At 43.8% G+C, this 27,040-nt stretch overlaps 1 protein-coding gene across 3 annotated transcripts in view; it reads right to left on the reverse strand.

Annotated features, from left to right (window-relative positions):
* Positions 1-723: 723 nt before the first annotated feature.
* Positions 724-27,040, reverse strand: part of DOK5 (docking protein 5) — a 141,668-nt gene continuing 115,351 nt past the window's right edge. For all 3 annotated transcript variants that reach the window (XM_060122695.1, XM_060122694.1, XM_060122696.1), the window contains exons 7-8: positions 10,184-10,304; positions 724-1,278 (exon numbers count right to left, since the gene is read on the reverse strand). In XM_060122695.1, the coding sequence (XP_059978678.1) occupies positions 1,214-1,278; positions 10,184-10,304 (186 nt within the window). In that variant the 3' untranslated portion in view covers positions 724-1,213. The remainder of the gene's footprint in view (positions 1,279-10,183; positions 10,305-27,040) is intronic.

Raw genomic sequence — 27,040 nt, forward strand, 5'->3', positions numbered from 1 at the left:
GACCGAGACAGACACTATCTCCGCTCTCTCATGCAGTTTTAGAGCAATTCTAGCCTCAGAAGCTCACAAGACTTGATCCCCATCTCGCGGTTTCCTGGTGGGAAAACCTGGGGAATAGAGTGACCATCTCTTTCGAAGTACATCACCTCTCGGGGTCCATTTAGCAGATGTCACTCTGTATTGAAATTGTGTCTCTATTTTCCTTGTCATACTCCTCTGCACTTAAGGTCCCTCGTGACAGAGCCTGTGTCTTTTTATCTCTCTGTCTCCTGACTCTGTCTAGTAGATGCTTAGCACAGACCAGCTGAATGAACAAGTGAACAAACGCATAAATGGTTGGATTCCATCAAACGCGATGCCAAACCACACTCATGGCTCATAAGGCAAATATTCACATACCTTCAGAAACACTGGAGATACAGAGAAAACCATATAGCCAGAATCCCACGACCCTATGGGTGAAGAATGATCTTTTATTTTAAAATGTTTTGGGAAAGTACACCAAACAAAATAAAGGCTTTTTTAAAAAGGAGGGAGAGGGGAGATGGTGTGAGAGAGAAATTGTAACCCTATAAAGAACATAAAGGGTGCTTGGAAAGGTGATTTATTAACATAATAGGTAATACTGAGTTAAAGCACTGATTTAACTAATGGGGAATATAATAAAATATGATGGCCAACAGTTAAGCGGAACCATAATATCAATAACTGAGGAATACGGTATAAACGAATAACAAATGAGAGCCATTTTATTGTCAGTACTGTCATACAATTGAAACACTCAGAAGGAAAAACCACAAGAATCGGCAAAAGGATAGATTCAGAGAGGTGCCAGGGACATGGTATCTACAATAGAAAATCATTTTGTGGCATAGACTCCTTTCTGTCCAACTGTAAAAGAGGGAAGAAAACGTCGAGATCTATAGAACAGGTTTCGATTATGCTAAGTTTTTTTTAAGGAAAGAAAAAAGAAAAACCTTTTAAGGAAAAGGTTTCAATTATGCTAAGTTTTTTTTTAAGGGGGAAAAAAAAGAAAGGAAAAAAAGAAAAAGACAAAATATGGTATTGCAGAGTTTCCCAAGGACCACGCAGTTAGCCAGGACGTGTAGCTTCTTTTCTTCAGCGCTTCCCTCGGGGTCATCCTCTGACCTCCCGGGTGGATCTGTGCCTGACACATCACAAGCATGTCACACAGCAAGTCTTGGCAGTTCCGTCAGTGCTCAGATGGGTAGGCAGGAAAAGTCTCTGTTCGATGAAGCTTCAGAGGGCTGGTGACATCTTTTCCAAAAAAGATTTAGAAATCGGCAGTTATATTTCAAGAAAGCCCACAACCAGATTAGCTAGTCACAAGTTTCTCTATAGTGGAAATCAGTAACATAGGACACGGGATTTTTTTCCCAGAGGCCACTCACAGCGATATGCAAATGAAAGTCATAAGAGATGGTATGATTAACATATCATTTGCATGTGGCCTTTGCACTGAGCTATGATCAGACCAGTAGCAGTTAAGGACAACCTCCTCCTTAATGTTTCGTCTTTTTCAACTCCTATACCCAGAATATTTAGAGGAGATGATATGGAATCAAAGGACTGTGGAATCTTTTGGCGAGGACACTCTTTGGAAACCGGACCAGAAGTAAGACAATATTATATTTATACCTAGGAAATCTTGCAGTAAAAGAGGACTTCTTAAAATCCATTTAGGCTTTATTATTTCAGGTTTAAGTTCCAAACCAAGAAAAATGAAGAAGCCAGGAAGGCAACACACGAGGCAACTGTGAGCCCCCTTTGTGACACAGGATAGGGCTGAAAACTTTCTCTATAAAGGGCCAGATATGAAATATTTTAGATTTTGTAGACTGTATGGTGTCATAGCAAATACCTAACTCTGCTGCCTGTAGCACAAAGGCAACCAGTTAATATGTAAGGAATGGGCGTGAATGTTCCAAGGAAACGTGAAGAGAAACAGACAGCAGGTTGGATTTGGCCAGGAGGCCAGTTTTCCAGTTCTTGCGGACAGAGCACCATCTGCTGGCTATAAGCGTTACCACAAGCAAAGGAATTCACACTGCAGACCAGGTGAACAGCTCTCTGAAGTGAGCAAAGCAAAACCTACACAACAGTACAGCATTCCTGGAACCAAATGTGTGGATCAAGCCGGCCTAACACACAGGGAGATGGGACCCCAGCTAAGTGGAGCATGTCTGCCCCACCAACACATGCTCAAAACACTGGACCTAGCAAAAAAGGTTCACAGTGGCCTCTGGCCCCCTAAGCCTTAAGCTCTCCCTCATTATCACCAACAGCCCTGGTCTCCATCACACCTCAGTTGAGTCTCTTTCTGACATAAGAAATCGTGGATTCAGATATCTGCAAGCCTCAAATCTGAACCATAAGAAAATCTAGTCATACAGTCATTGGTACACAATAGCAGTGATGATTATCAAAGTAATTTGAATATTAAAATATCCCAAATCACTAGAAATCATTTATTCCAGCCTCCGAGCCATTTTGGACATGAATTCTATTCTCTTTCCAACACACACACACACACACACACACACACACATGCACACATAAGCACACGCTATAACGTAGAGAAACTGCATTAATGGGCTTGAATCCTACAAGTAAAAATCCAGGCAAATCTTTATTACAGTTTGATAAAAATTCCCTGCAGGAAGTAGACAGCATGCAAACAATATTGATGCAAAATCCATATCTCCAGTCAAGTGCAAAGCCCTTCCTGAACCTTCAACAGTAGCTCCTTAGACTCTAAAAATTTTCAAGAAAAGTGACTGACAGCATTCACTTGGGGTCAAGTCTAAATGAATACACCTGCAGCTTCTATCATGATGGGTAACTGAAACTTCCTGGCTTGGTTGGAATACTGTTTTTAAGCTTAAAGCCAGGAGATGGATTGAGAGATTATTTTTACATTTTTGCAGTTCACACAAAGGTCACAAGCTGGTACTGGCCTGTGGACACCATTTGGGCCCAGCCCTGTTCTCTGGCCTGCGCAGGGCTTGGAACATTTGGAATTGCTTGTCAATAGCTGAATGACTGCAAACTTCCCGTAAAGGGTGGATGTCCCTGTTTTCTAGGCCTGCACTCTCCCTGCCATTTTTTACTAGGGACCCCACCACTCAGTCCTGGCATGTCCTCCTGGCCCCTACAGACATGTGACCTTGAGACCCTGGTTTGTCATCTTTTCACATTTGCTCAGATCTTAATCTATTACTTCTCTCTTACCAGCTGCATATACAATGTGTGTGACTGTGTTAGAATTAATACTGAAAATTCAGTGTTATAGAGAACACATTTTTGATTGCCAAGGGGGAGGCGGGTGGGAGGGGTGGATTAGAAACTTGGGATTAGCAGATGCAAACTATTATATATAGGCTAGATAAACAACAAGGTCCTACTGTAGAGCACAGGGAACTATATACAATACCCTGTGATAAACCATAATGGAAAAGAATGTGAGAAGGAATGTATGTATGTGTGTAACTAAATCACTTTGCTGTATAGCAGAAATCAACACGACATTGTAAATCAACTATACCTCAATAAAAAATAGATTATAAAAGAGAAAGAAAAACCAATGTTAACTCCTCCAAAGTAGCCACTTGCTCCAAGAATCTATCATCCTTAAAATAAAAATGTAAATCGCGTGGCCTGGAACCAACCCGCTGGAGGAGCTATTTCCATCACATGGTATTTGTCTTGGAAACACTTCGGGAGGAGCAGAACTTCCTCCCAAAGGCAAGGACATATGATAAAAGAAAGAGCGAGCCCTGGACTACAAGTCAGAACACTGAAGTTCTAATGTCAGTCCCTCCGCCCAGTGACTATGTGATCTTGAGCAAGTACTCGACCTCCAAGGGTCTCAGTTTCCGCCTTCATTGAAACGGAGAAGATAGTCCCACTCTTGCCAACTCGAGCTGTTGCCAGGTGAACCAAATAAGCAACACGGAAGATGTCCCGCAGAGTGATGCAAACATCTGATGCCACTCTTTGATTTCCTAAAATTATCTAAAGTCACATCTGATCAATGATACGTGCCTATTTTTTCTTTTTTTTTTTTTTTTGAAACAAGGGATGCTATCTTCTGAGGCAATTCCAACAGAAAGGTTCTAAAATATTGAGCAACGGAGCTCCTTAAGATTAAGAGCAAAATTCCTAAGATGTTAACTTTGAGGAGGAGGTGAGGGCGTTTGAGGAGAACATCGCTGTGAAGCTGGACACACCCACTGTCTCCTCAAGGCCCTTGTGCACCAGCCACACTGCCTCCTTTCTGCTCTTTGAACATGCCAGCTCGTTTCTACCTCAGGGCCTTTGTACTTGTTGATCTCTCTGTGGACAATGCTTTTCCCTGCTTCTCAGTATGGCTGTCTCTTCTCAGACTTCAGGTCTTGGGGTAAATGCTGCAGCCCCTCTAAAGAAGTCCCTTTGTCATCATCCTCCCCAAACCGACAACAGCTCTGCTTCACCTTTCTCTACTACAAACACTTTCTTTTCAACCTGACATGGACCAAATTTGAAATTAAATATATGTGTGTAATTACTGACTGTGACTCTCCTTTCGACTATAAGCTGTAGGAGGGCAGAAACAAGCCTGTCTAGTAGCCCCAGTGTACCTCCATCACCTAGCACAGTGCTTGGCATAAAGTAGATGCTCAATTAACATTTGCCAAGTAAACGAATGTGTCAGTGAATGGATGGAGAGATGAAAACCTCAACTCCTTACTAGAGAGGTGATCCTGGACACATCACTAACCCTTCAGATCCTGTGTCTTAGCTGCACATGGGTGTAAAATACTCTCAGGTGGCTGCTTTGTGGACTAAATGAGACCATGTATGTTAAGTTCCTAGTGCGAAACCTGGGACACAGCGGATCCTCAAGAAATGGTAGCTTTTATAAAGATAATGAGTGTGTCCAGTCTCCCTTGTATGGAACAAACCTGGCACTTTACTAGAGGTATGTTAATGTTTGTTTATATAAAGAAGGAGAGACAAGACTGCATGTTTCAAATAAATTTGCAGAGCTCTGATTTAAGCAAGACTAAACAGATCTTTTACTACAGGACATCTCGGAGTCTGAAAAATAAAGATTTGCTTTCTGAACCTCCTAAAGGAGAATTTAACATGCAGCATTTTGCCCCAAACTTATTGGAGCATAGTACTTTTCTGGAGGAAGGTGGTGTCGACCAGGGTTAGGACAATACAGAAGACAACTGGAAAAAGATGACTCTGGTTATTTTATACAATGAATTCTTAAAAGAATCCTGTGAATACGGTGCTCAGCACACTGTTGAATGCTTCCGTTTCATGAATTCCTTCCCAGTTTTCATGATAAACCTCACAAGTTGACTCTATATATACCTAAACATAGAAGAGAATTTAGTTTTGAAAACTGGCAAATGGGGTGGGAAAAGCCGTGAGGGTGGATTGAATACGTCTTAGTGTAGGTGGGTGTGTCCGAACCAGCACCTTCCTCTCTCCACCAGAAACGGCAATAATAAGGTGGTAATTCCAAAACCAACCAGCAGGTGACTCTCTAGGACTAAATTTGGAGAAGAAAATATTCTCAGACCAGTTGGATAAATTCCCTCCTAAGGGTCTGATTTCCAAGAATAACCACCAGATCTGTCAGAAGACGTCGGCTTGAAATACATTAGGGTAGGTGAATTGGCCAGAGGATTACAACTCATGGATACCAGCAAAACAAGAAGAAATTACGTGCTGTGTAATCTCATCCTATGGCGCACGGGGTCGTGATGTTACTAGTTCTTCTCAATTTCATTTTTTTTTCTGGGGGTGGGCAGAAGGGAAGAAGGAGAGCAGGTGGTATAGGTGGAATAGATGAACTTATCCCATTTATTTGTTGTGTAAATGACCACCCCTGATAATAAGCAAGATAATTTTAGGTAGTCTGTGAACATTTTTTTTAATCTATCAAATTTACTGGTAAGCTGAGCCCCCAAACTGCATACACAGCACGTATTAGCACTGTATCTTAATGAATGCTGGCGACTAAGAAGCAATTCACAAGGTAAAATAAATATGGACAAATCTACACAGAACACGCTGGTGAGGAAATATCTCAGTAAACATCGGTACAAAGGAAATATCAAAATAAAATACATTTACATTAATTCCTATACAGAACAAAAGTATGTGAAAACAAATAATTTGATGAAATAACTGGTACCAAAAAATGTATATGTGAAGCAAAAAAAAAAAAAAATGAAGCAATTACAATGCCATTCTCATGCACAGAAATATGCCAAGATAATAGGACATTTCAATGAGTATCAGTATGCAGTCAAAACAGGAATAATGTAAGAATTCTACTGGAAATTTGTGTTCAATGAAGGTCATACTATATAACAAAGAGCAAACAATAATAGTTTTAATTATCATCTTCAAAACCTAGAACACAATCATCTTCAAAACCCTGTAAAATTATCAATCACAAAGTCTGATAATCCATCGTCTCTGAGGGAATTCTGTGGCATTTGTTTCTCATCACTGGTTATTTATCTCATTAGAAACTAAGCTATCACTATCTTCAAATGACTGTTTTGTAAGTATTACTACTGTGCTCATTTGGAAAATCCATACCAATAAACTTGAATTAAGTTTACAGGAATGCAGGCAGAACCTTGTTTTATTGTGCTTCACTTTACTATGCTTCGCAGATATTACATTTTTTTTTTTTTTTTTTTTTTTTGCGCGGTATGCGGGCCTCTCACTGTTGTGGCCTCTCCCGTTGCGGAGCACAGGCTCTGGACGCGCAGGCTCAGCAGCCATGGCTCACGGGCCCAGCCGCTCCGCGGCATGTGGGATCTTCCCGGACCGGGGCACAAACCCGTGTCCCCTGCATCGGCAGGCGGACTCTCAACCACTGCGCCACCAGGGAAGCCCCTTGCATATTTTTAATTGAAGATTTGTGGCACTCCTACATCAAGTAAGTCCATTGGCACCCTTTTTCCTAACCGCATTTGCTCACTTCGTGTCTCCGTGTCACATTTTGGTAATTCTCATGATATTTCAAATTTGTACATTATTATTATATGTGTCATGGTGACCTGTGATCTTGATGTTACTACTACGACCTGCTGAAGGCTCAGATGACGGTTAGCATGTTTTAGCAATAAAGTATTTTTAAATTAAGATATGTACATCTTTTTTAGACATAATGCTATTTATTGCACACTTAATCGACTACAGTATAGCGTAAACATGACTTTTGTGTCCACTGGGAAACCAAAAAACTTGTGTGACTTGCCTTATCGCAATATTCGCCTTTTTGAGGTGGTCTGGAATCGAACCCCGAATATCCAAGGTCTGCCTGAACCTTTTGAGTGTTGAATTATAAAAATAATAGATAACAAACTTAAAGATAAAGATTTATCAAATAAACCCAAATCCAATTCTGATGAGTCGTTTGGTTGGTGGCTTGCTATTTTTGACAAAAACAACAGAAACTTCTCAAAGAACATGATATTTTTCCTTTGCGGTGAGGTTTTGCGTTGCTCTGCTCCACTTGTAAACATAACATTATCACTACTGTTATTTTGGAATTAGTGGGTCACTCGTCTTTGATGATCATCCCAGACCTGTCAGCTAAGTATGGTTTTCCAACCATAATTGGGCTTTTTGCATGCACGTAAATCTGCGTTTTTTGTCGTCGTGGTTTAAAAAAACTATGTCTGTATCCTGGAAAACAGAGTTGTTTTCTTCGTAGCAAACAGATGTAGACATTGTCAGAGGTAGTTGTATAAACCCAAGGAGCATACAAACCGCATGCTAACAGTATCTAAAACATCTGCTTTAAATTAAGAAGATGTTTTAAAATATTAAAGGGTCTCTGATAAGACCCTTAGCCTTAAATCATTTCTGATGAATGCCTACTCGTTTTGGTTAAAGAGAGTTAGATTAGTTAAAGTAAGGATTGTAAAGTGAGCGTCTTCTTCATATGACATTTTCTCTGTCCAGATTGTCCTGAGGATTTTTAAACTCTGGGATATTTGCTAATAAATTCTGAAACTGCAACACATACTAAATATTCATGACATCCTCACTCTCATCTTTCCAAACATGGTATTCTGGGGAAATCCAGTGATTCATCAACTTTGATACAAGTTGACTATTCTCAAATTACCAGGCTGTCTCTCAGGAATTCAAGCAATTTATCCATTTTCTCTTTACGAAGCCTACATCACTTTGGTTCTCAACTTTCTTTTGCATTCCAGACACACAGAATCTGAAAAGACATACCTTTTTTGTAAAGATTATTTGGGTTTGTGTAGACAATCAAGTTACAAAGCAACTCTGTAGCTTTTTGTGAATATATGTTCATAACACATGCTTCTTTTAAACCTTCAGTAATTACTATTGGTATTTGTATAGTTGATCTTATTGTGTGTTAGAAAAAATATAGGTAATTGGTATAGCAGTATAAAGACAGAAAAATATACTTTTAAAAATAAATATATTTAAATAGAAGAGACAGAAGAAAATTGAATAATGGTACAAGCAATATGTAAATGACAAAAACTGTGATGATATAAGTCAAATGCTGCAAAAATTTCTGAATTTGTTCTGACATGAAACCAATGGCATTTATAACAACCTGATCTAACCCAACCCTCCCTCTCTGTGTAGATGTGTCTTGGAAGGTAAGCTTATTTATCAATTATCAAGGCAGTCACTTGTCACTCCTACAGGCACTCAGGACATAATTTTTGAGCATCTACACTATGCCATGCTCCCCACAAGTGAACAGAGCCTACAGTCATAAAGCCTAGAATGTAAGGACCTTCACTGCCCTCTTAACATTATACGGCCATTCAACAAATATTCGTGGACTCCATGCAAGGCACTGGGGGTTAAAATAACGAGGAAAAAACAAAGACACAGGTCTCCAGCCCTCCTGGGTGTTACTGCTTCTTGGAAGAGCTAGTCCTGAGTCAACTGGCCACACAATTAAATATGAAATGAAAACTGTGGTGGGGCTGTAAAAGAGGGTGCCCTCGTCTGCATCTTAGGGGTACACACGACCAGAGATTCCACACCAGTTATGATAAAGTCTGGGGGACCTGCCTTGGAGTCAGGGAGGGCCCTGGAGGTAAGACCTAGGGATGACGAAGAGTCACCTCAGACTCCAGGGAGAACGACCAGGAAAAGCTCTCTGGGGGACAGATGATCAGTAGAAAGGGCCGCAGGGAAGGCTGGGTGACCAGGGCACAGAGAGCAGGTATTTATGGCCGGGGCCACTGTTTCCTGTGGTCATTCATTCGTTCTTGCATTCATTCATTTAGCAAGTTTCTGCAGACGAACCAGGTTCCACCCCGTAGATGTTCTTCCATGTTTGGGGATCTCTGCGCCTCATCAGTGAAAAGGTCTCCAGCAAGAACCCCCTACACAGGCCTAGTCATTTATTTATACGTTACATATACACAGGTATCCTTATATATAAAACATACAAAGATACATCTAAAAGGATAAGAAAATGTTTTAACATTTTTCTAATTGTCCCCCTTGTCCCTCCATGGGCCATTGTGTACCCTGCTCCAGAGATCACTGTTCTGGAAAAGGGGCCTCTTAGGATTGGCTCAGAGTCACAGCAGAACCAGAGCCCAGGACTCCCCGTCCCCCAGGCCATTCCCTTCCCAGGAGAGCGTGGGTCCCAGGCTTGAGAGTCATGAGCATCACCGGGGGGGTTGGTAACACATTCGGGGCCGGGCCCCACCCTCCGAGGTCCTGGGGGGGCCCGAAAGTCCGCACCGCCAGCGGCACGCTCCCAAGGAATGCCGAGCTGCTAGACGTGAGTCCGCTCGACTATTTCCCCAACCGCGGGCCAGACCTCGTGCCCAGACCCCCTGTAGGTAGTTAAAAGTGCACGCTGCTCAGCCGCTCCCTACACCTTAAAATCTAGCATCTCTGGGGGTGAGGGCCCAAGAATCTGCATTTTAAACAATTCCCCCCAGGACACTGTGATACAGTATAAGTGATGGGGAGTGAGACCCCTCGACAGGGGCCAGGCTCTGGGAGGAAGGGGGCTCACCAGCCTGGCGCGCATTAGAGGGGAGGAGCTGAGCCCTCTCCCCACCCCTCCCCCCCCAGCCATCTGCCCCCAGCCCTCCCCTACCCCACACAGTCCGCCCGCGCTCACCTTGCAGGCGGTAGAGCTGCCCCGTGCTGTGCTGCCGTGTGATGTGCTGCCAGTAGGCGCTTCGAGGCAAGGGCACCATGGTGCTCAGCGAGGCGGCCCGTTCACTCATCCTCATCTGGAGCTGTGTCAAGGAAGAGAGCGTGTGTCAGCAACCCCGGGGCCGCGAGAGACCTGACCCAGGGAGCTCCACGCAGGGAGCTGCAGAAGCACGAGCTGGCCCGTCAGCCAATCAGTGCGTACGGCCCCATGGTGGTGGTGGACGGCTGTCGGTTTCACTGACTTAGCAGCATCCGTTCTTCAGCCGGCTAGCAACAGTGCATTGATTTTCCTTGGGGGAACTTCCCTCCAGCTCAATCGATTCTGTCATGGTCAGACCCCACCACGGATTCTAGGGGTGACCCGGTGACCTGCGTCAGGCCAATAAGACACAATCCCTGGGGACATTTATCAGGACTTTTGTGGAAGAGAGAATCGGTAGAGGTAAATTAAGGGGTTTTTCTGACTTTCTTTTCGTTGCTGAATCCCAGGGTCTAGATTATTTCTGGAACGTGGTAGATGCACAAGAAATACCCGTTGAATTAAATGTTTGAGTTTTCTTGTGGGGTTGCTAAGAGGACAGCAGATGGGCCTGGAGCCTATCTTGGAACAATAAAGGGAGAACATGCCAGTCATTGGACACTATTCCAAAGGAGACAGCCAAGAAAAGGAGGGGAGAGTCCCGACAAGCTCCACTGAGACCCTGGATCCTACCTGAACCAAGAGACTAGCCTGGGACTTCTCAATTATACAAGCTGATTATTTCTGTTCCATTTAAGCTGATTTGAGTTGGGTTCTATCACTAGTATAAGAAAAAGAGCCTTGTCTGCCCCTACAAGCACCTGACCCTCATTCCAGACACTGAGGGATGAAGAGGAAGTCGTAGCTTTTGGCACCAAACATCTAGGAGTATCCATCCTGAAAGATACAGTGTGAGGCCCCAGGTCTTTGGGGAGTAGTCAATGGCCTGTTCGAACACATGGGGGGGTGGGGCGGGGGGGGGGAGATTCAAAGAGAAGACAGCTTAGTGGGATGGGCAGGAGGTGAATAGAAATTTACATGTGATGGATTGGATTCTTTATCACAATAGCACAATTACCAAAATGAGTCTCCAAGTAGAATTACATAGCAGTAGGTTTCATGGGGACATTTCTTCCTAAACATGTCCTGTTAAATCAAAAGGGCAAAAAGCTGAAAACAAAAGCTAGTAGAGAGGTTCTGTGGCTGTTTCTCTATTTCTGCAGAAACGAAAAGTCTCAAAAGTTTAAGAGCAAAAACCAAAACCAAACAAACCAAAAGAATCTATTTACCAGTGACTTCTGCTGATATTCAACCTCAATAACATGGAATACAAGAAAATAAAGGGAGGAAAAGAACTGAATTCTCAAGGTACTGATTATAAGATTTTCTCAATGTAAAGGGATTATATTTAATGTAATAAAATTTTTAATATAAAGCAAATATTTGGGAAATAGCTGTTAAATTCAAATTACTCACTATATTACTGTGAATATATTTCTGCAGCCCAGCATGATCTGACTGTATTTTTAGAAAGCTTATTTAGGAACAAAAATAAAATGACACTAATGTCATGTGTCATAGAGAACATTACAAAGCCGGCTCTCTGTTTCTTCCTTAAACCTTTGAAACAATATCTAATTTTATGAAAGAGGCATTTTAATTGTCTTTGGAGAAGTATGCTGAGAAAAGTCTTCTTATTTAACAATGCAAAAATGTCTGAATTCTCGAAGATTGAGAAGACTCAGGAAGTCATGTGGTGAAGAGTCTAGCTGGAAGGTGTCTGCCCCCATGCTTCTTTTTATTTCAAATATATCATATCTTTTTTATAACTTGTTTTCTTCACCTGAACAATGTATTGTTAGCATGTTGGCATTTCTACAACAGCATTTTTTTTTTTTTTTTTTTTTTTTTGCGATACGCGGGCCTCTCACCGCTGTGGCCTCTCCCGCCGTGGAGCAACAGGCTCCGGACGCGCAGGCTCAGCGGCCATGGCTCACGGGTCCAGCCGCCCCGCGGCACGTGGGATCCTCCCGGACCAGGGCACGAACCTGCGTCCCCTGCATCGGCAGGAGGCCTCTCAACCACTGCGCCACCAGGGAAGCCCTATAACAGCATTTTTAATGTCTACATAGTATTCCATTATATGGACGTATTTGTTTTTGTTTTTTTTTAACATCTTTATTGGAGTATAATTGCTCTACAATGGTGCGTTACTTTCTGCTTTATAACAAAGTGAATCAGCTATACGTATACATATGTCCCCATATCTCCTCCCTCTTGCATCTCCCTCCCTCCCACCCCCCCATCCCACCCCTCTAGGTGGTCACAAAGCAGCGAGCTGATCTCCCTGTGCTGGCCCTCATCCTTCTTTATTGCTGTAAGTGACCCTTCCCCTCTGAGCTTGCTACCCTTCCCATCTCAGGCCGCACTATGGTGGGGGGCCTGCCATTGCCACCCACCTGTGGTGCCTCCCCTCTCCCCCCTCCCCACCACTGCCTTGATCCCTCAGCCTGAGAGCTGCCCCCACTCCTCACGTGGCTAACACCTACCTTCCCTTCAGGAGGCAGCTCAGGAATCACCTCCTGACGACTCTTCCCCCTTCATGACACCAGGTGCTTCTAGCAGACATCCCACAGCTCTGCTCTTACTCTGATCATTTCACTGTTTTGTGACAGCAGCTAAACTAGCCCACCTCCTCCTGTAGCCCATGCACTCCAAGAAAGTGGGGATTATATCTTTTATCTCTGTGTCCCCAACACCTAAGTGGGGCCCCTGAAGGCTGAACAAATAGAGGATGGATAAATGAGCCCATGAACCCAGCTCTTGCCCAGGGAATAAATCCTAATCAACCCAGCAAATCAGAAGCACTGTTAGCCCAGAGCTGAATTCCTGCCGAAGCTCCAGGTCCAGGTTAAACTAACATGGTTCTCAGGGGCTGTGGGGAACGTGGTAATAAGACGGCATCATTCTAAAGACGGAGACACAGAGAATGGGCTTGAGGACACGGGGCAGGGTGGAAGGGTAAGCTGGGACGAAGTGAGAGAGTGCCATGGACATATACACACTACCAGATGTAAACTAGATAGCTAGTGGGAAGCAGCCGCATAGCACAGGGAGATCAGCTCGGTGCTTTGTGACCACCTAGAGGGGTGGGATAGGGAGGGTGGGAGGGAGACGCAAAAGGGAGGAGACATGGAGATATATGTATAAGTATAGCTGATTCACTTTGTTATAAAGCAGAAACTAACACACCATTGTAAAGCAATTATACTCCAGTAAAGATGTTAAAAAAAATAAAAATAAGACTGCATCATTCTACTGTGCATTCAAGTGATGAGCAGAAGCAGGGCCTCGGGGAAAGACCTGCTTACGTGCGTATGCACAGTCGGTCAGGACAGTCCAACGGCGGGGGAGTTCAGCTCGACACATTTATTCATTCTACTAACAGTGTTACTCAAGATCCCACCAGGGAAGAAAGGCAAGGCTTTGTGAATGTCAAAGAAATGCCTTCTTGTACTTCAACACTCAAACTTTCCCCCTAAACAACAGGGATGCACGTAGGTCTCTTCCTAAGCAGCCTGAGAGAGTTCTGACGCTGCCCAGTGGCCTGAGATAATCAATCAACGGATGTAACTGACTGGGTTTCAAGGACACACAAAGCACTGTGCTGCCGAGGGTGGCAGGGAGCCGACCACGGAGTAGGAGACCCGGGCTCCCGTTCAGGTTGGGCTCCAGAGGAGCTGTGTGGCACGGGACACACCCCTCCCCGCGTTTAAGCCTCAAAATCTCCTCTCTCATGGAACATCCCTTCCTAAGGAGACAGACAATAAAACTAAACACATAAAAAAGAAAAGGACTGCCATAAAAAAGAATGAAGTCCTGACACACGCTACAACACGGATGAAGCTGGAAACTTGATGCTGAGTGAAAGAAGCCAGTCACAAAAGACCACACAGTGTATGATTCTATTTACATGCAAGGTCCAGAACCGGCAAATGCAGAGAAAGCAGATTGGTGGTTGCCTAAGGCTGGGTGGATGATGCCTAAAGGAGATGGGTTTCTTTCTGGGGTGATGAAAATATTCTGGAGTTGACTGCAGTGATGCTTTCACAATTCCGTGAATATGGGCTTCCCTGGTGGCGCAGTGGTTGAGAGTCCGCCTGCCGATGCGGGGGACACGGTTTCATGCCCCGGTCCGGGAGGATCCCACATGCCGCAGAGCGGCTGGGCCCGTGAGCCATGGCTGCTGAGCCTGCGCGTCCGGAGTCTGGGCTCCGCAACGGGAGAGGCCACAACAGTTAGAGGCCCACGTACCGCAAAAAAAAAAAAGAAAAGAAAAGGGTAGATCTTTATGAAGTGACATGAAACAATTCTAAAACCAAAGGGCCACCATTCCTTATCCATGTATGTTGGTGGGGAGAGCTCGTCATCACTGGGACAGGTTTAAATACTGTCTATCCACACTCTGATGACTCTCAAATGCATATCTGTAGCTCCAATCTCTCCCCTAAACCTCAGGCTCCTGTATTTCACAGGCTGCTCCCCACTTCCACCTAGATGTCCAGTAGGCATCTCTCATCTAACATGTACAAACCAGAACCATCGTTTCTCACACTTCACTCCCTAAAAGCTCTTCCCCTTCTAGGTAAATGGTTCTTCCATTCAACCCATTGCTCTGTTTCAAGAAGAGAAACCTTTGAGACTACCTTGTTTCCTCTCTATCCTACAAGAAAGTTCAACCATCAGCAAATCCTGTTGTTCAAGATGTATCCAGAATCCACTTTTCACCACCTCCCTCCCCACCAACCTGATCCACACCATTAGGACTCACCTGGATTCCCAGATGACAGAAATAGTCCCTAACTCTGCTTCTTACTTGTACTCTCGCCTCACCCACCTCCAGTCTTTCCCAAACAGCTGCCAGAGTGCCCCCTTCAAGAGTAAAGCCAGCTTATCTCAGCTTTTCTCAGAACCCTCCAATGACTTCTCAACTGACCCCATGCAAAATCCAAACTCTTGACCACAAATGAAAGGTCATATAGGACGTGGCCCCTACTTATTTCTAGACAACACCTCCTACCCCTCTTCTCATTTCATCTGCTTCAGAGTCACAGCTTTGTACTTGAACATGCAAAGCACAGAGCTGCCTCGGGGCCTGTGCACTTACTGTTCCCTCTGCCTGGAACAGATGTGGTACATATGTACAAAGGAATATTACTCAGCCATTAAAAAGAACGAAAAAATGCCATTTGCGGCAACATGGATGGACCTGGAGATTGTCATACTGAGTGAAGTAAGTCACACAGAGAAAGACAACTATCCCATGATATCGCTTATATGTGGAATCTAAAAGAAAAAGGATACAAACAAACTTATTTACAAAACAGAAACAGACTCACAGACTTAGAGAATGAACTTATGGTTACCTGGTGCAGGGGGGGAAGAATGGGGGAAGGGATAGACTGGGAGTTTGGGATTGACATGTTATATGTTGCTATGTTTAAAATAGATAACCAACTAGGACCTACTGTATAGCACAGGGAACTCTCCTCAATACTCTGTAATAACCTAAATGGGAAAAGAATTTGAAAAAGAACAGATACACATATATGTAAAAAAAAAACTGGCCCTTAGAAATTTCCACTCTTCCCTTCCCCCCTCTCTCTGCCAGAGTATCACCTTATCAGAGCAACAAACCTCCTTCATTCTCTGTCCTTTACAATGCAGTCTCCTTCACAGCATTCACCAACTCTTGATACAGTTTTATGTTTATTATCTATTGATGACTGTCTCATTCTCCATAACAATGAGTACATTCTTTGAACCAAAGGACTGTTTCTTGTTCTCTGCTGTACTCCTGCTTCCTAGAACAGGGTCTGACACAAAGTAGATACTCAGAAAATGAATGTACTTATTAATACATAGATACCTTTATATCTATTAAGGGATATGACGTTCCGGAAGGATGCAAAAGAAGCTGGTAATGGGTTTGCTTCCGAGGAAGTAAACTGGGAACCTGAGATGATTAAGCATGGGAAAGAGACTTATTTTACACTGGATAACATTTTGTACAATTCTATATCATGTGTGAATCAAATATTTTATTTTATTTATTTTTTATTATATATATATTTTTTGCGGTACGCGGGCCTCTCACTGCTGTGGCCCCTCCCGCCGCGGAGCACAGGCTCCGGCCGCGCAGGCTCAGCGGCCATGGCTCACGGGCGCAGCCCCTCCGCGGCATGTGGGATCCTCCCGGACCGGGGCACGAACCTGCGTCCCCGGCCTCGGCAGGCGGACTCTCAACCACTGCACCACCAGGGAAGCCCTGAATCAAATATTTTAATCCAAAAGCCTTCTTTTGAAATCTTCAAAGAAATCAGAGCTCTTTTCCTCAATTGCATACCATTCCATGCACTAGTTTAAAGAACTTTGAAACTATGCATAAGGCGCTGAGCAATATGTGTAAGTGCCCCGGCTCCTCCAAGAACAGGCTTGTAGAGAGGAAAGATCTTCCCACTTCACACACTGTCGTTTTATAGACCCTCCCCAGCCCCAGCCCTAAGCCCCTTGATCCTCTCCAGATGACACTTACTAGAAAATGAAAACGAGGGGAATTTAAAAGGAGAGTAGAAAACAGCTCTCAAAGAAGCTTAACCTTAATTTCAAATTTCTAACCAGAGAGAATTACTCCAACTATCTCATGAATAGTAAACGTGTTTTGAACAGAATCTTTAAAATGTTAGGTTTATTCCTACAAATTCCAGACCAAATGCCTCTCTTAAAAGAGAACAATAGTCTTAGACGATACTTTTTTAAAAAAGACATAAAAATCCAGCATGTGTTTGTGTAGTATGTGATCTGTTTACCCAGTTTGAGGTAAATCTATATTTCTGAGGTTTATCAAACACCCTTGTAAAGTTCTAGCAAGCTTGTACGGTTTGGTGCTGGGAGTAATTCATTGAGATAACTACATCTGCTGCATTCTTCAGGGTTCTTTCTGCTTGATGAAGCACGTTCATTTAATCAATACAAACCGCTTAAAATGCTAATTGCTACGCTAAGTGACAGTAACCAGATCCTCTGGAAGCGAGATGCAAATGCTGTTGAACAAGTTTTGTAATCATTGTGGGTTGACGACAGGAGCTATATTGTCCTGTCTGAACAGAGGTCTGCAGAGCGGCTCTTGCGCCCACCTTTCCTCCACCTACTGGACAGGTGCGCTCCCACTTCAGTTAGAGGAGTGATTTCTTAAAAGGATCTAGCTTTCTCCAGCGAGAGAGCTTAACCACATGTTCTTGCTTCTGTAAACACATGAAACACCGTGAACGTATCCTGCTGAGATGCATGTAAAGACTGCTTAAGGTCCGATATAATTAGACCAGGAGGGAATTATGGCTGCATTGACACCTCTGTTCTCAGCGCGATGTATGTTCACTGAATGATCGGTGTTAAGTCTCACTGCAGATTTTTGTATGTATAAAGGGCATCAAAGCACGCGGTCCCATGCTGTGCTCTCTCTAGCTCCAGTGCCATTTCTTCCATGGACCAAGGAGCTGGAATCTCAGAGTCACTTTAGAGCCACAGTTCTCAAAGTGTGGTTCCTGGACCAGCATCAGCATCACCTGAGAACTTATTAGACATTCAAATTCCAATGCCTCTGGGGCTTCCCTGGTGGCACAGTGGTTGAGAGTCCGCCTGCCGATGCAGGGGACGCGGGTTCGTGCCCCGGTCCAGGAGGATCCCACGTGCCGCAGAGCGGCTGGGCCCATGAGCCATGGCCGCTGAGCCTGCGCGTCCGGAGGCTGTGCTCCGCAACGGGAGAGGCCACAGCAGTGAGAGGCCCGCGTACCGCAAAAAAAAAAAAAAAATTCCAATGCCTCACCCACACCTGCCGAAACCCTGGAGGTGGAGCACATCCATGTGTGGCTTAGTGAGCCTTCCAGGTGACCCTGATGCCCTCAGAAGGTGGGGAACCGTCCCAGAACCCACCTTTTCTGCTCCCTCAGCTCATCACCGCCCACACCACAGACACACACTCAGGCCCCAGACATTCTCTCTTCTACCTCCAAAGCCTCCCAAATTTCCTCCTTCCTTTCAGCTCCCACTGACTCACACCCTGGGCTTTACGTTCCTGTCCTGGCTCTTCACTTACTGACTGTAAGCCATGGAGCCTCAATTTCTCCCTCCGTGAAATGGACCTAATATTGCCAATAAAATGCATACCATTAAAAAGAATGAATGAGACCAAGGTTGGCAAACTTTTCTGTCAAGGGCCAAATATTAAATGTCTTCGGCTCTGCAGGCCATCCAGTCTCTATGGTGCCAATGAACCCCCTCTTTTATTTCCATGTGAAAGCAGCCATAACAATGTAAAAATGGATTGGGTGTAGCGGTGTTCTAATAAAACTGTACTTACAAAAACAAGCACAGGCTAGATTTTGCTCATCAGTCATAGTTTGCCAACCCCTGAATCAGACCTAGGCTACATGACTTTAAACTACTCCCATGAGACATTTACTGTTGAATGAGAATACCAGGGGGTAGTTTCTTCAAATGTGTAATATGGTCACGATTTTGGAAAATCAACAATGACCCCCAAATACCCATATCTTGTGTAGATATCTATGTGTGTCTCTCCACCTCTGTGTGTATGTAGATGTCGATTTCTGTGTAGGATTATATGGGTACGGAGGAAAACATGGAAAGATAAGTGCACACTTTTAAGTTTTAGGAGTTGCTAAAGAGGGGAAAGAGGCATGCAAACCAATAATAAAAGGGAAAAAATAGAGCACAAATCATCTTCTATACGGTTATATTTTTGCAGTTAGTTAAAATTTCCATACATGTGTTTGTGTAAAAATAAATTAAATAGGATTCAAAAAACCAATCCCGATCTCCAAGGATAGTTGTGAAAATTAAACAAAATAAAGCATGCAGACACTCAGCGTCGAGCCAGATGGAGCTGCTCACTCCAACTTTAATGATCCCTCAATTAGACGAAGCCTCCGAACTCAGTTTGCCGTTCACGCTCTCCCTGCCTGCGTCCCTGCCTCCCCTCACCCCTTTCAGTGAATTCTGCACTTGGCGTTCTTTGGTTCATTCACTCCCTCATTCCAGGCATTTATATACTCCGGGCATCATTTACAAGGCATGCACTCTGCTGGGGGCTGGAAACTTAAATAAAACATAGAACCTCTGTTTCCCCCAGGATTTTATAGTAAATGGCCAGAGAGCTAGTTTAAAGCCCAGCTTAGGTCACGTCACCGTCTGCCTGCACAATGGTGTCCCGTCCTCTACAAAAGAGAGCAGACCCTCCTGTAAGCAGAGCTCTCCTTCCCGTGGTGGAGAAGATGCCACATCTATGCTCATATACCTAGTGTCTGGTGTGATTCGTATGACGGCACTTAATAAAAAGTGGCTGAATAACTGAGTCACTGGCTGACTTGACTGAAGAGAGGAATCCATAAGTGGATGAGAAACCTCCCTCATCTTCCATCCCCTTGCCATCTTATCCTCTCTGACTCCCAAGTCAACATTGACAACGCAGGTGGACTTGGATTTAGTAGGTGTCAGACACGATGTCAGGAAACCACAGGCATTATGCCACTCAGGAAGGTATGTACTAACACAACCTCCTCTTTCACAGGAAGGGGGACAAACACTACAGGTGGGGAAGTGACCTGCCCAAGGACACTGAGCTGGTCAAGATGCCCAGCCAGGATGTAAGACCTGGCCTCCTACTGCAGAGCTAAAGTTCATATCAGAATCCTGTGTATGTCTCAGGAAAGCACAGAAGATGTCATGAAGACCTTAAAGGATGGGCTCATGTTCTGTTCATAATGATAAAAGGCATCTGAATTTTGGAAATAAATTTTATTTTAGAAATAAAATTTTCAAAGCTTAGAGAAATAGCAAACAGTCAAAGGAGGTGCAAGGAGATGGGAACACCCACGGAATCCTGGGGAGTAGAATCTCCCAGTGATTCTCCCAGCCCTTGGAACCCTCACTGTCCCAGGGGCCTCTGCTCAAGTGAAAATCAACCATCTGCCAAACAGGTGGCCACCCTCGGCTTTCTCGTGAAACCCGCGCTTCTGGGCTGCCGAATCCAGCTCCGACAGATGTTTGGCAGGAACCACCCAAAGAGCTGTCTTCACTTTCTCCAGCTCCTTTCCCTTGTTCTGACATTTACAGCAGAAGTGATGGGTATTCCTATCATCAAAGTGTTACCGAGATATCACAGAATATTACTGAACTATCAAGGAAATAAAGCGAGCAGAGGCTTACTTTTGAATGTCACAAACACACACACACACACACAGAGACAGAAAAGAAAAAGTGAGCAGGAGAGAAAGTTTGCTAAGGGAAAAAATGCAGCAGACACTACTTGGTGAGCAGAACTCTGGCTGAAACAATGCCTCCACTGTCTACTGCAGCTTTGATAAAGCAGACTGTTAGTGGAATCAACCATTTGGGGCCAAATTTCCAAATACAGCATCTTGCTGAGCGCCAGATGTGCTCAAATGGTTACTTGCATGGGGAATGAAAGTGATTTGCATCAATTTACTCGGAGCCATTTGAATTCTCAGCCATATGCATAAAATAGAATCATCCTTCCCTTTGCTTCTGGTAACTTTTTACAACTCCTTACCGAGGAAGCCCTCTCCCCACCTGTACACTGAAATTAATAACCTCTGGGACTATTTTCCCCAGCCTCTCAGAGACTTGCTTGGAACCTGTGCCTTGTTTTGGCACTGGGAGGGAATGGGATTTGGGATTCTGGCTTCGTTTTCCTTTTTCTCTATGCTCAGAAAATTGTCTATTCAAGGGCTTCCCTGGTGGCGCAGTGGTTAAGAGTCCGCCTGCCGATGCAGGGGACACGGGTTCGTGCCCCGGTCTGGGAAGATCCCACATGCCGCGGAGCGGCTGGGCCCGTGAGCCATGGCCGCTGAGCCTGCGCGTCCGGAGCCTGTGCTCCGCAACGGGAGAGGCCACAGCAGTGAGAGGCACGCGTAACACAAAAAAAAAAAAAAAAAAAGAAAAGAAAAAAAATTAATGGAAGAGAAAAACATACAGAGAAATATAAAAGCCCCTTCTCAGACCCTCAAACCCCAGTCCTGCTCCCCAAAGGTAACCAACATTACCCAGTACGTTTGTATCCCGCCGGAAGTTCACTCTGTGCTGACAAAGCACGTGTGTGAGTGCGAGTGTGGGTGTGAGTGTGTGTCGGGCTCTGCCTACAGTCCTGCCTCTTCTTCATCCATGTGCTTCACACAAGTTCGATAGTACCAAGTGTGACCCTACTTAGCTGCCTCATTTAGTTCCTGTTACATCATGTGCCATAACTTATCTAATTATCCCCTTTGGGTGATATCTCTGCTATTACACACAAGCTCCCCAAGAATGGGAACTTCATCTTCTTCAATCACTTCCCCAGCACCCTGCGGACAGCAGGGCTTAGCAAATGTTTGTAAAACAGCGGAATGTAAGCAAAAAGGAATAACTCCCTCCATTTGTGTCCACATCAGCTTTGCCTCCGGTAGCACATTTTTAGAGTAAATTCCTAGATGTACTATTGCTGAGTAAAGAGACATGTGAATTGAATTTTGATCAACAGGGACAAATTGCCCTCTAAAGGGCACCAGAGCAAATTGAATCACAGGATTATACTGTTGCATGTCTTGAAGGGTTTAAATCATAACTTCTATTCTAAATTTCAAGCTCCTTAAGATGCAAAAAAAAATTTTTACATCTTTGCAAAGATCTACTTTGCAAGCAGTAGATAGATGTTCAGTAAAAGATTTTTGAATTATAATTAATATACCAAGCTATGAAAAGGGAGTGGATATTCAGGAGTGAAAAAAAGTTGATAACTGCTTTAAGTAGTACGCTAAAAAGAAAAAAAAACCTGTAAGTTAACGCAATTAACTAGAGCTCATAAACAGAAGAGGTAAAAACTGATTTTTTTGTGGGTGGATGAGTGGGGACACAGTTGTGAGAAGGCTGTTTCTACACATAAAATCCCAGCAGGTGTGGGTCTTTTTCAGTCTGAGTAGTAGTGAAATTGATTCTATGCTTTCTTTGATGCCCTCTATATTAAAAAAAAAAAAAAGTGTAGACTATCATTTTTAAAATTAGGTTGAATATAAATTACTTTGGTTTGCAGAACTGTAGAAGAGTTCCTCTTGAATTCTACAAATTGATTAACAAAATTTATTTGCAAATAATTTGCAAATAAATTGCAAAATTTATTTCCAAGTCTGGAAGTAAATCAATTAAACAACAACAGAAAAGAGGGGACACAGAAAGAGCTCAGATTAAACTCTCAAACGTGGGAGCACAGTCAGGACTGCAGAGGATGGGGGAGACGTCACCCTGGGGCCTGAATGTCACCCCCAGTGGAGCCCGGCCCTGCAGCCCCCAAGGGAGCTGCTAAATGGCCATCATTCACCTTGTCACTCTCGCCTTGAAGGAAATTCTAAAAATGACAGGCCCGGCCGTGGAATGAGGAACATCCCCACACTGCCACTCCTTGTTCCAAAATTAGACTCTGTTATAGACACTGATCTCCAAGGTGGCAAAAATAGCTGGCTGCTCGGGGGAGTCCCACACTGTCCGGGCAGAGCTTCCCTGTAGCTGCTGCAGCAGGGCAGCTCGCAGCTTGTGAGCAAACGAGTTCCTGCGGCTCCATCTCATTCAATAGTTAGTCCTTCCCTTAATACCCCAGGCCTGCCCACCCTCTTCTACACCCTATTTAGAATGAATCATAATACACTGAATTTAAAAGGAGAGGAGGTGGGGGAAGAATTATAAGGAACATGATTGCTCTCTGGTCCCAAAAGAAACGAGATTTCTTATAACAGTAATTTTTTAACATATACTCTGAGTTGATATGTATTTCTGAAAGGTACTCTGATATTCAGGGTAATTTGAAAATGCTAAGACAGTTCTCAGTGCGGATATAAAAGAAACAGAAGGGCTTTAAAACCCTTCTGGGGAGTAAGGCATTGTGGCCAGAGGTAGAGGTTTAGCAACCAAATAAAAGGATCCTGCATTTCTGGCTCCAACAGTAATGAGCTCTATGGCTGTGGGCAAGTGACTTAACCACTGTGAGCATCTGTTTTCTCGTCTATAAGATCTGGAGAGTGATTCCTTCCAGGTCAAGGGTCATGAATAATACTCCCTTGAATTATAAGACCCATGGGATCATGGGCTTTACCTGTCAATTACCGCTATATCCTACAGCATATTATGTCCACAATAAACATATTTGAATGAACTAATAAATGAGAACGAATGAATAGGTCTACTTCACAGAGATATCGTGGTGATTAGAGAAAAAGCAAGTAAAGTGCCTGGCTTGATAAGTGGTACGGTTGTTGTTGCTAAAGAGCCTGGCATTTAGCAGATGCTTCATAAATGAATGGCATTATTAGCAACACGCCATAAAGCAGGAAACATACTTAAAAGGTAAAATCAAAGCACTAAATAAACATTATTCCAGAAGTTTGCATGGTATGGGGACAGACACCAAGGTGGCCCCCTGATCTCCTCCTCTAGGTGTGCACACCCTTGTGTGGTCCCCTCTCTCTCGTGACTGTGGGAAGGACTTGTGACTTGCTTCCAACCAATAGCCTATGATGGGATGATGGGATGTCACGACCATGGTTAGGATACACAGGATTGTGGTCTTGCTGGCTTTGATGAAGCAAGTGGCTATGTTGGGAAACCCACATGACAAGAAGCTGAGGGTGGTCCCTGGGAGCTAAGGATGGCCTCCATCCACTAGCCAACAAGAAACTGAGGCCCTTGATCCTGCAGCCCCAAGGAACTAACTTCCACTAACAACCACTGTGAGCTTGTGAGCGGGTCGTTCCCCAGTCTAACCTTAAGATGAGACTAGAGTATCTCAGCCTTGTGAGAATCTGAAGCCGGGGGCCCATGTAAGCCATGCCAACATTCTTGACCCATGGCAACTATGAGATAACATACGTGTGTTGTTTTAGGGTGCACAGTTTGTGGCACTTTGTTACACAGCAACAGAAAACTTATACATGTAACATAGGGAGGACATCAATTGGCCACAGCATGGCTAGCAAATGCCCAGAGAAGGACCACTTGCTGAGTGACACTGGAGAGTGGTAGGGACTGCGGAGAACTGAAGATCCCCATTCTACCTGAAGAGGGAAGGCACCACCAGGCATATCCGATGGTTGCCACGTGGGGGTGTGAGATCAGTGTGGCCTTTTCACTTTTTAAGATACTACAGAAATCTGAGTTTTATGTGAAACCTCTTAACTTTTAAATGTCAGCCGTTAATTTGGAATTTTTAGAACAGCAGTGACCTGATCTCATGCAGGGCAAAGAAAACGTGTCTAGGGGCCTGATTCCAAGATAAAGTGTAAAGTGGGGTTATCCCAGCACACTTGCTCCAAATTGGAGCCCCACTACTTCCAAGCTCGTGGTGCTGGGCCCTCCCTCCAAGGGTCATTGGGAGGGTTAGAAAGTACACACAAAGTCCTTAAAATATTGTCTGCTACAGAGTAGAGACACGATACATTTTTATTATTTTTGATATTATTATTGTATTCGTTACCTATAGCTGTTGTAACAAATTCGACAACACTGGTGGTGTACAACCACACAAATTTATCCCCTTACAGCTCTGGAGGCCAGAGGTCTGAAATCAGATTCACTGTGCTAAAGTCAAGGTGTCAGCTGGGCTGGTTCCTTTTGGAGGTTCCAGGGGAGAATCCATTTCCTTGCTTTTTCCAGTTTCTAGAGGCCACCTATACCCTTTGGGTCACATCTCTTTCTACCTTCAAACCATCAGCACAGACCCTTCAAAAATCTCTGTCTGTCCCTCTGCTTCCATCGCCACATCACCTTCCGTCTGGCTCTCACTCCTCTGGCTTCCTTCTTACAAGGACCTTGTGATGACACCGGGCCCACCTGGATAATCCCGGACAATCTCCCCATCTCAAGAGCTTTCACTTAATCACATCTGCAAAGTCCCTTCTGCCATATAAGGTAATGTTCACAGGTTCCAGGGATTAAGGTGGGAAAGATTTGGGGGAGCTATTGTTCAGCCTACCGCAATAATGACTATAATGATGATGATAATAAAATAAAAGTTATTATTACTATCCGACCCACAAGTCTCCTCTTTCTGACTTCTGGGATTCAAGGTCATAAGTCTGATCCAAACCCCTTCACTCAAGGCTGCAACTTCAAACTGTCATGCGTTCCACAGTGAAGCATTCTGTCTTGGGAGTTAGTGGCAGCTAACAGCGGGTTAGGGCTTCCGAATAATGAGGTTAGCTTCACCATCTTTCTCCATTCGTGACCTTGACCATCTCAGAGAAGCAAGCCAGTAGTGGCATAAAGGCAATTCCTAGTCAAGAATAGAGCCAATCCACGTGGATCCACTCCCAGTGACCAGAATATGCAAAACTCTAACTTAGGGGCTTTAGTATCACCTTCATTTGTTTCATTTTAGCACAGTATCTCTTTTCTCCCCTCATCAGAGATGGATTGAAGGATGTTGATTTTTAAGCATTTCACAATCCCCGGTTTAACTTCCTTGAGATTCAGATCCCGTTTTGAAGCTTACTCATTTCCATCTAAAACAGGATGTGTTTACTTTTAAAATCATTCATTTTATAGAACTTGTTAAGCATACAACAAATTAAGAGCAAACAACATTATATTCCAGTTAAATCTGCAAAAGGATGATCTGAACGAATTACTCATACTCCTGATTAATTTTTAGTGGAAGTAATGAGGAGGCGTAAATGGAAAAACATGGGCGTGCAGAACCTGCTTTTCAAGTAGATAACAATGTGTGCTAATCGATGGCTTTACAAAAAGGTAACCTTAAAAAAACTTCTTCAGACCTTTAAAGGCATCTTGTGTAGCGCACAACTTTAATGCAATGACATTGCCCTGTAAGTTCAAAACAACTTGAACTCTCCTCCCTCCCTCCTTCTCTCCTTTTGCTCGCTTTGGCTTTACAATGGCAAAGTTAAACAGTTGCAGCAGAAACTATCTTTGACCACAAAGCCTAAAATATTACTATCTCGCCCTTTACTAAAGTTTTGCTGATCCCTGCTCTAAAATCCCAGACGCTGCATGCACAAGTTGTTCGGGAATAATCTGGGGATCCTTTGGGATAGATCATACTACATGCTTTTCCCATCTTTAAATCCAACCACCCCACATGGTTAAATCATAACTTTTCAAACGGCCCTAACGTTACCATGCCAACCCAGTTCCTTTTGGTTTTGCAGATTTCTTTCCAGATGTGAATCTCTATGCATGTGTTTGCAGCCACACTGCATGATTTGCATTATTTAACTGTTGTACATTCATTTCGGATTTTGTAAATTTACTGTTCTTAAAGAAACTCATGAATCATAATTGTCTGTACAATGCACAGTCCCTGGCACTAAGCAATGAAAAGAGTAGGGGTTCTGGGAGAGAATTTACGTACACTCATGTGTATTTGCGTCTGCAGTGTTTTTATACATTGATGACTATGAAGGTTTACCCACTAGAGATGGCAAATGCATGGTTGTGGGCAGGATGGAATCTTACAGGTAGGTTTCCTTTGTCCCACAAAGCATTACTGGTTTTTGTTGTTGGTTTCAGCTGGAATTAATTTCCAACAGTTACAAACGGGAAGATACTATAAACAGTCAAATTCTTGACTTATCTGGAAAAATGAAGAACTCTCCTACACGGAAACCACGATCTCATGTCGACAGTTGTCTGGTCTTGAGCTTTTGATATTTCACCCCA

The sequence above is a fragment of the Lagenorhynchus albirostris genome, chromosome 15, assembly GCF_949774975.1.
Source record: "Lagenorhynchus albirostris chromosome 15, mLagAlb1.1, whole genome shotgun sequence".
NCBI lineage: Eukaryota > Metazoa > Chordata > Mammalia > Artiodactyla > Delphinidae > Lagenorhynchus > Lagenorhynchus albirostris.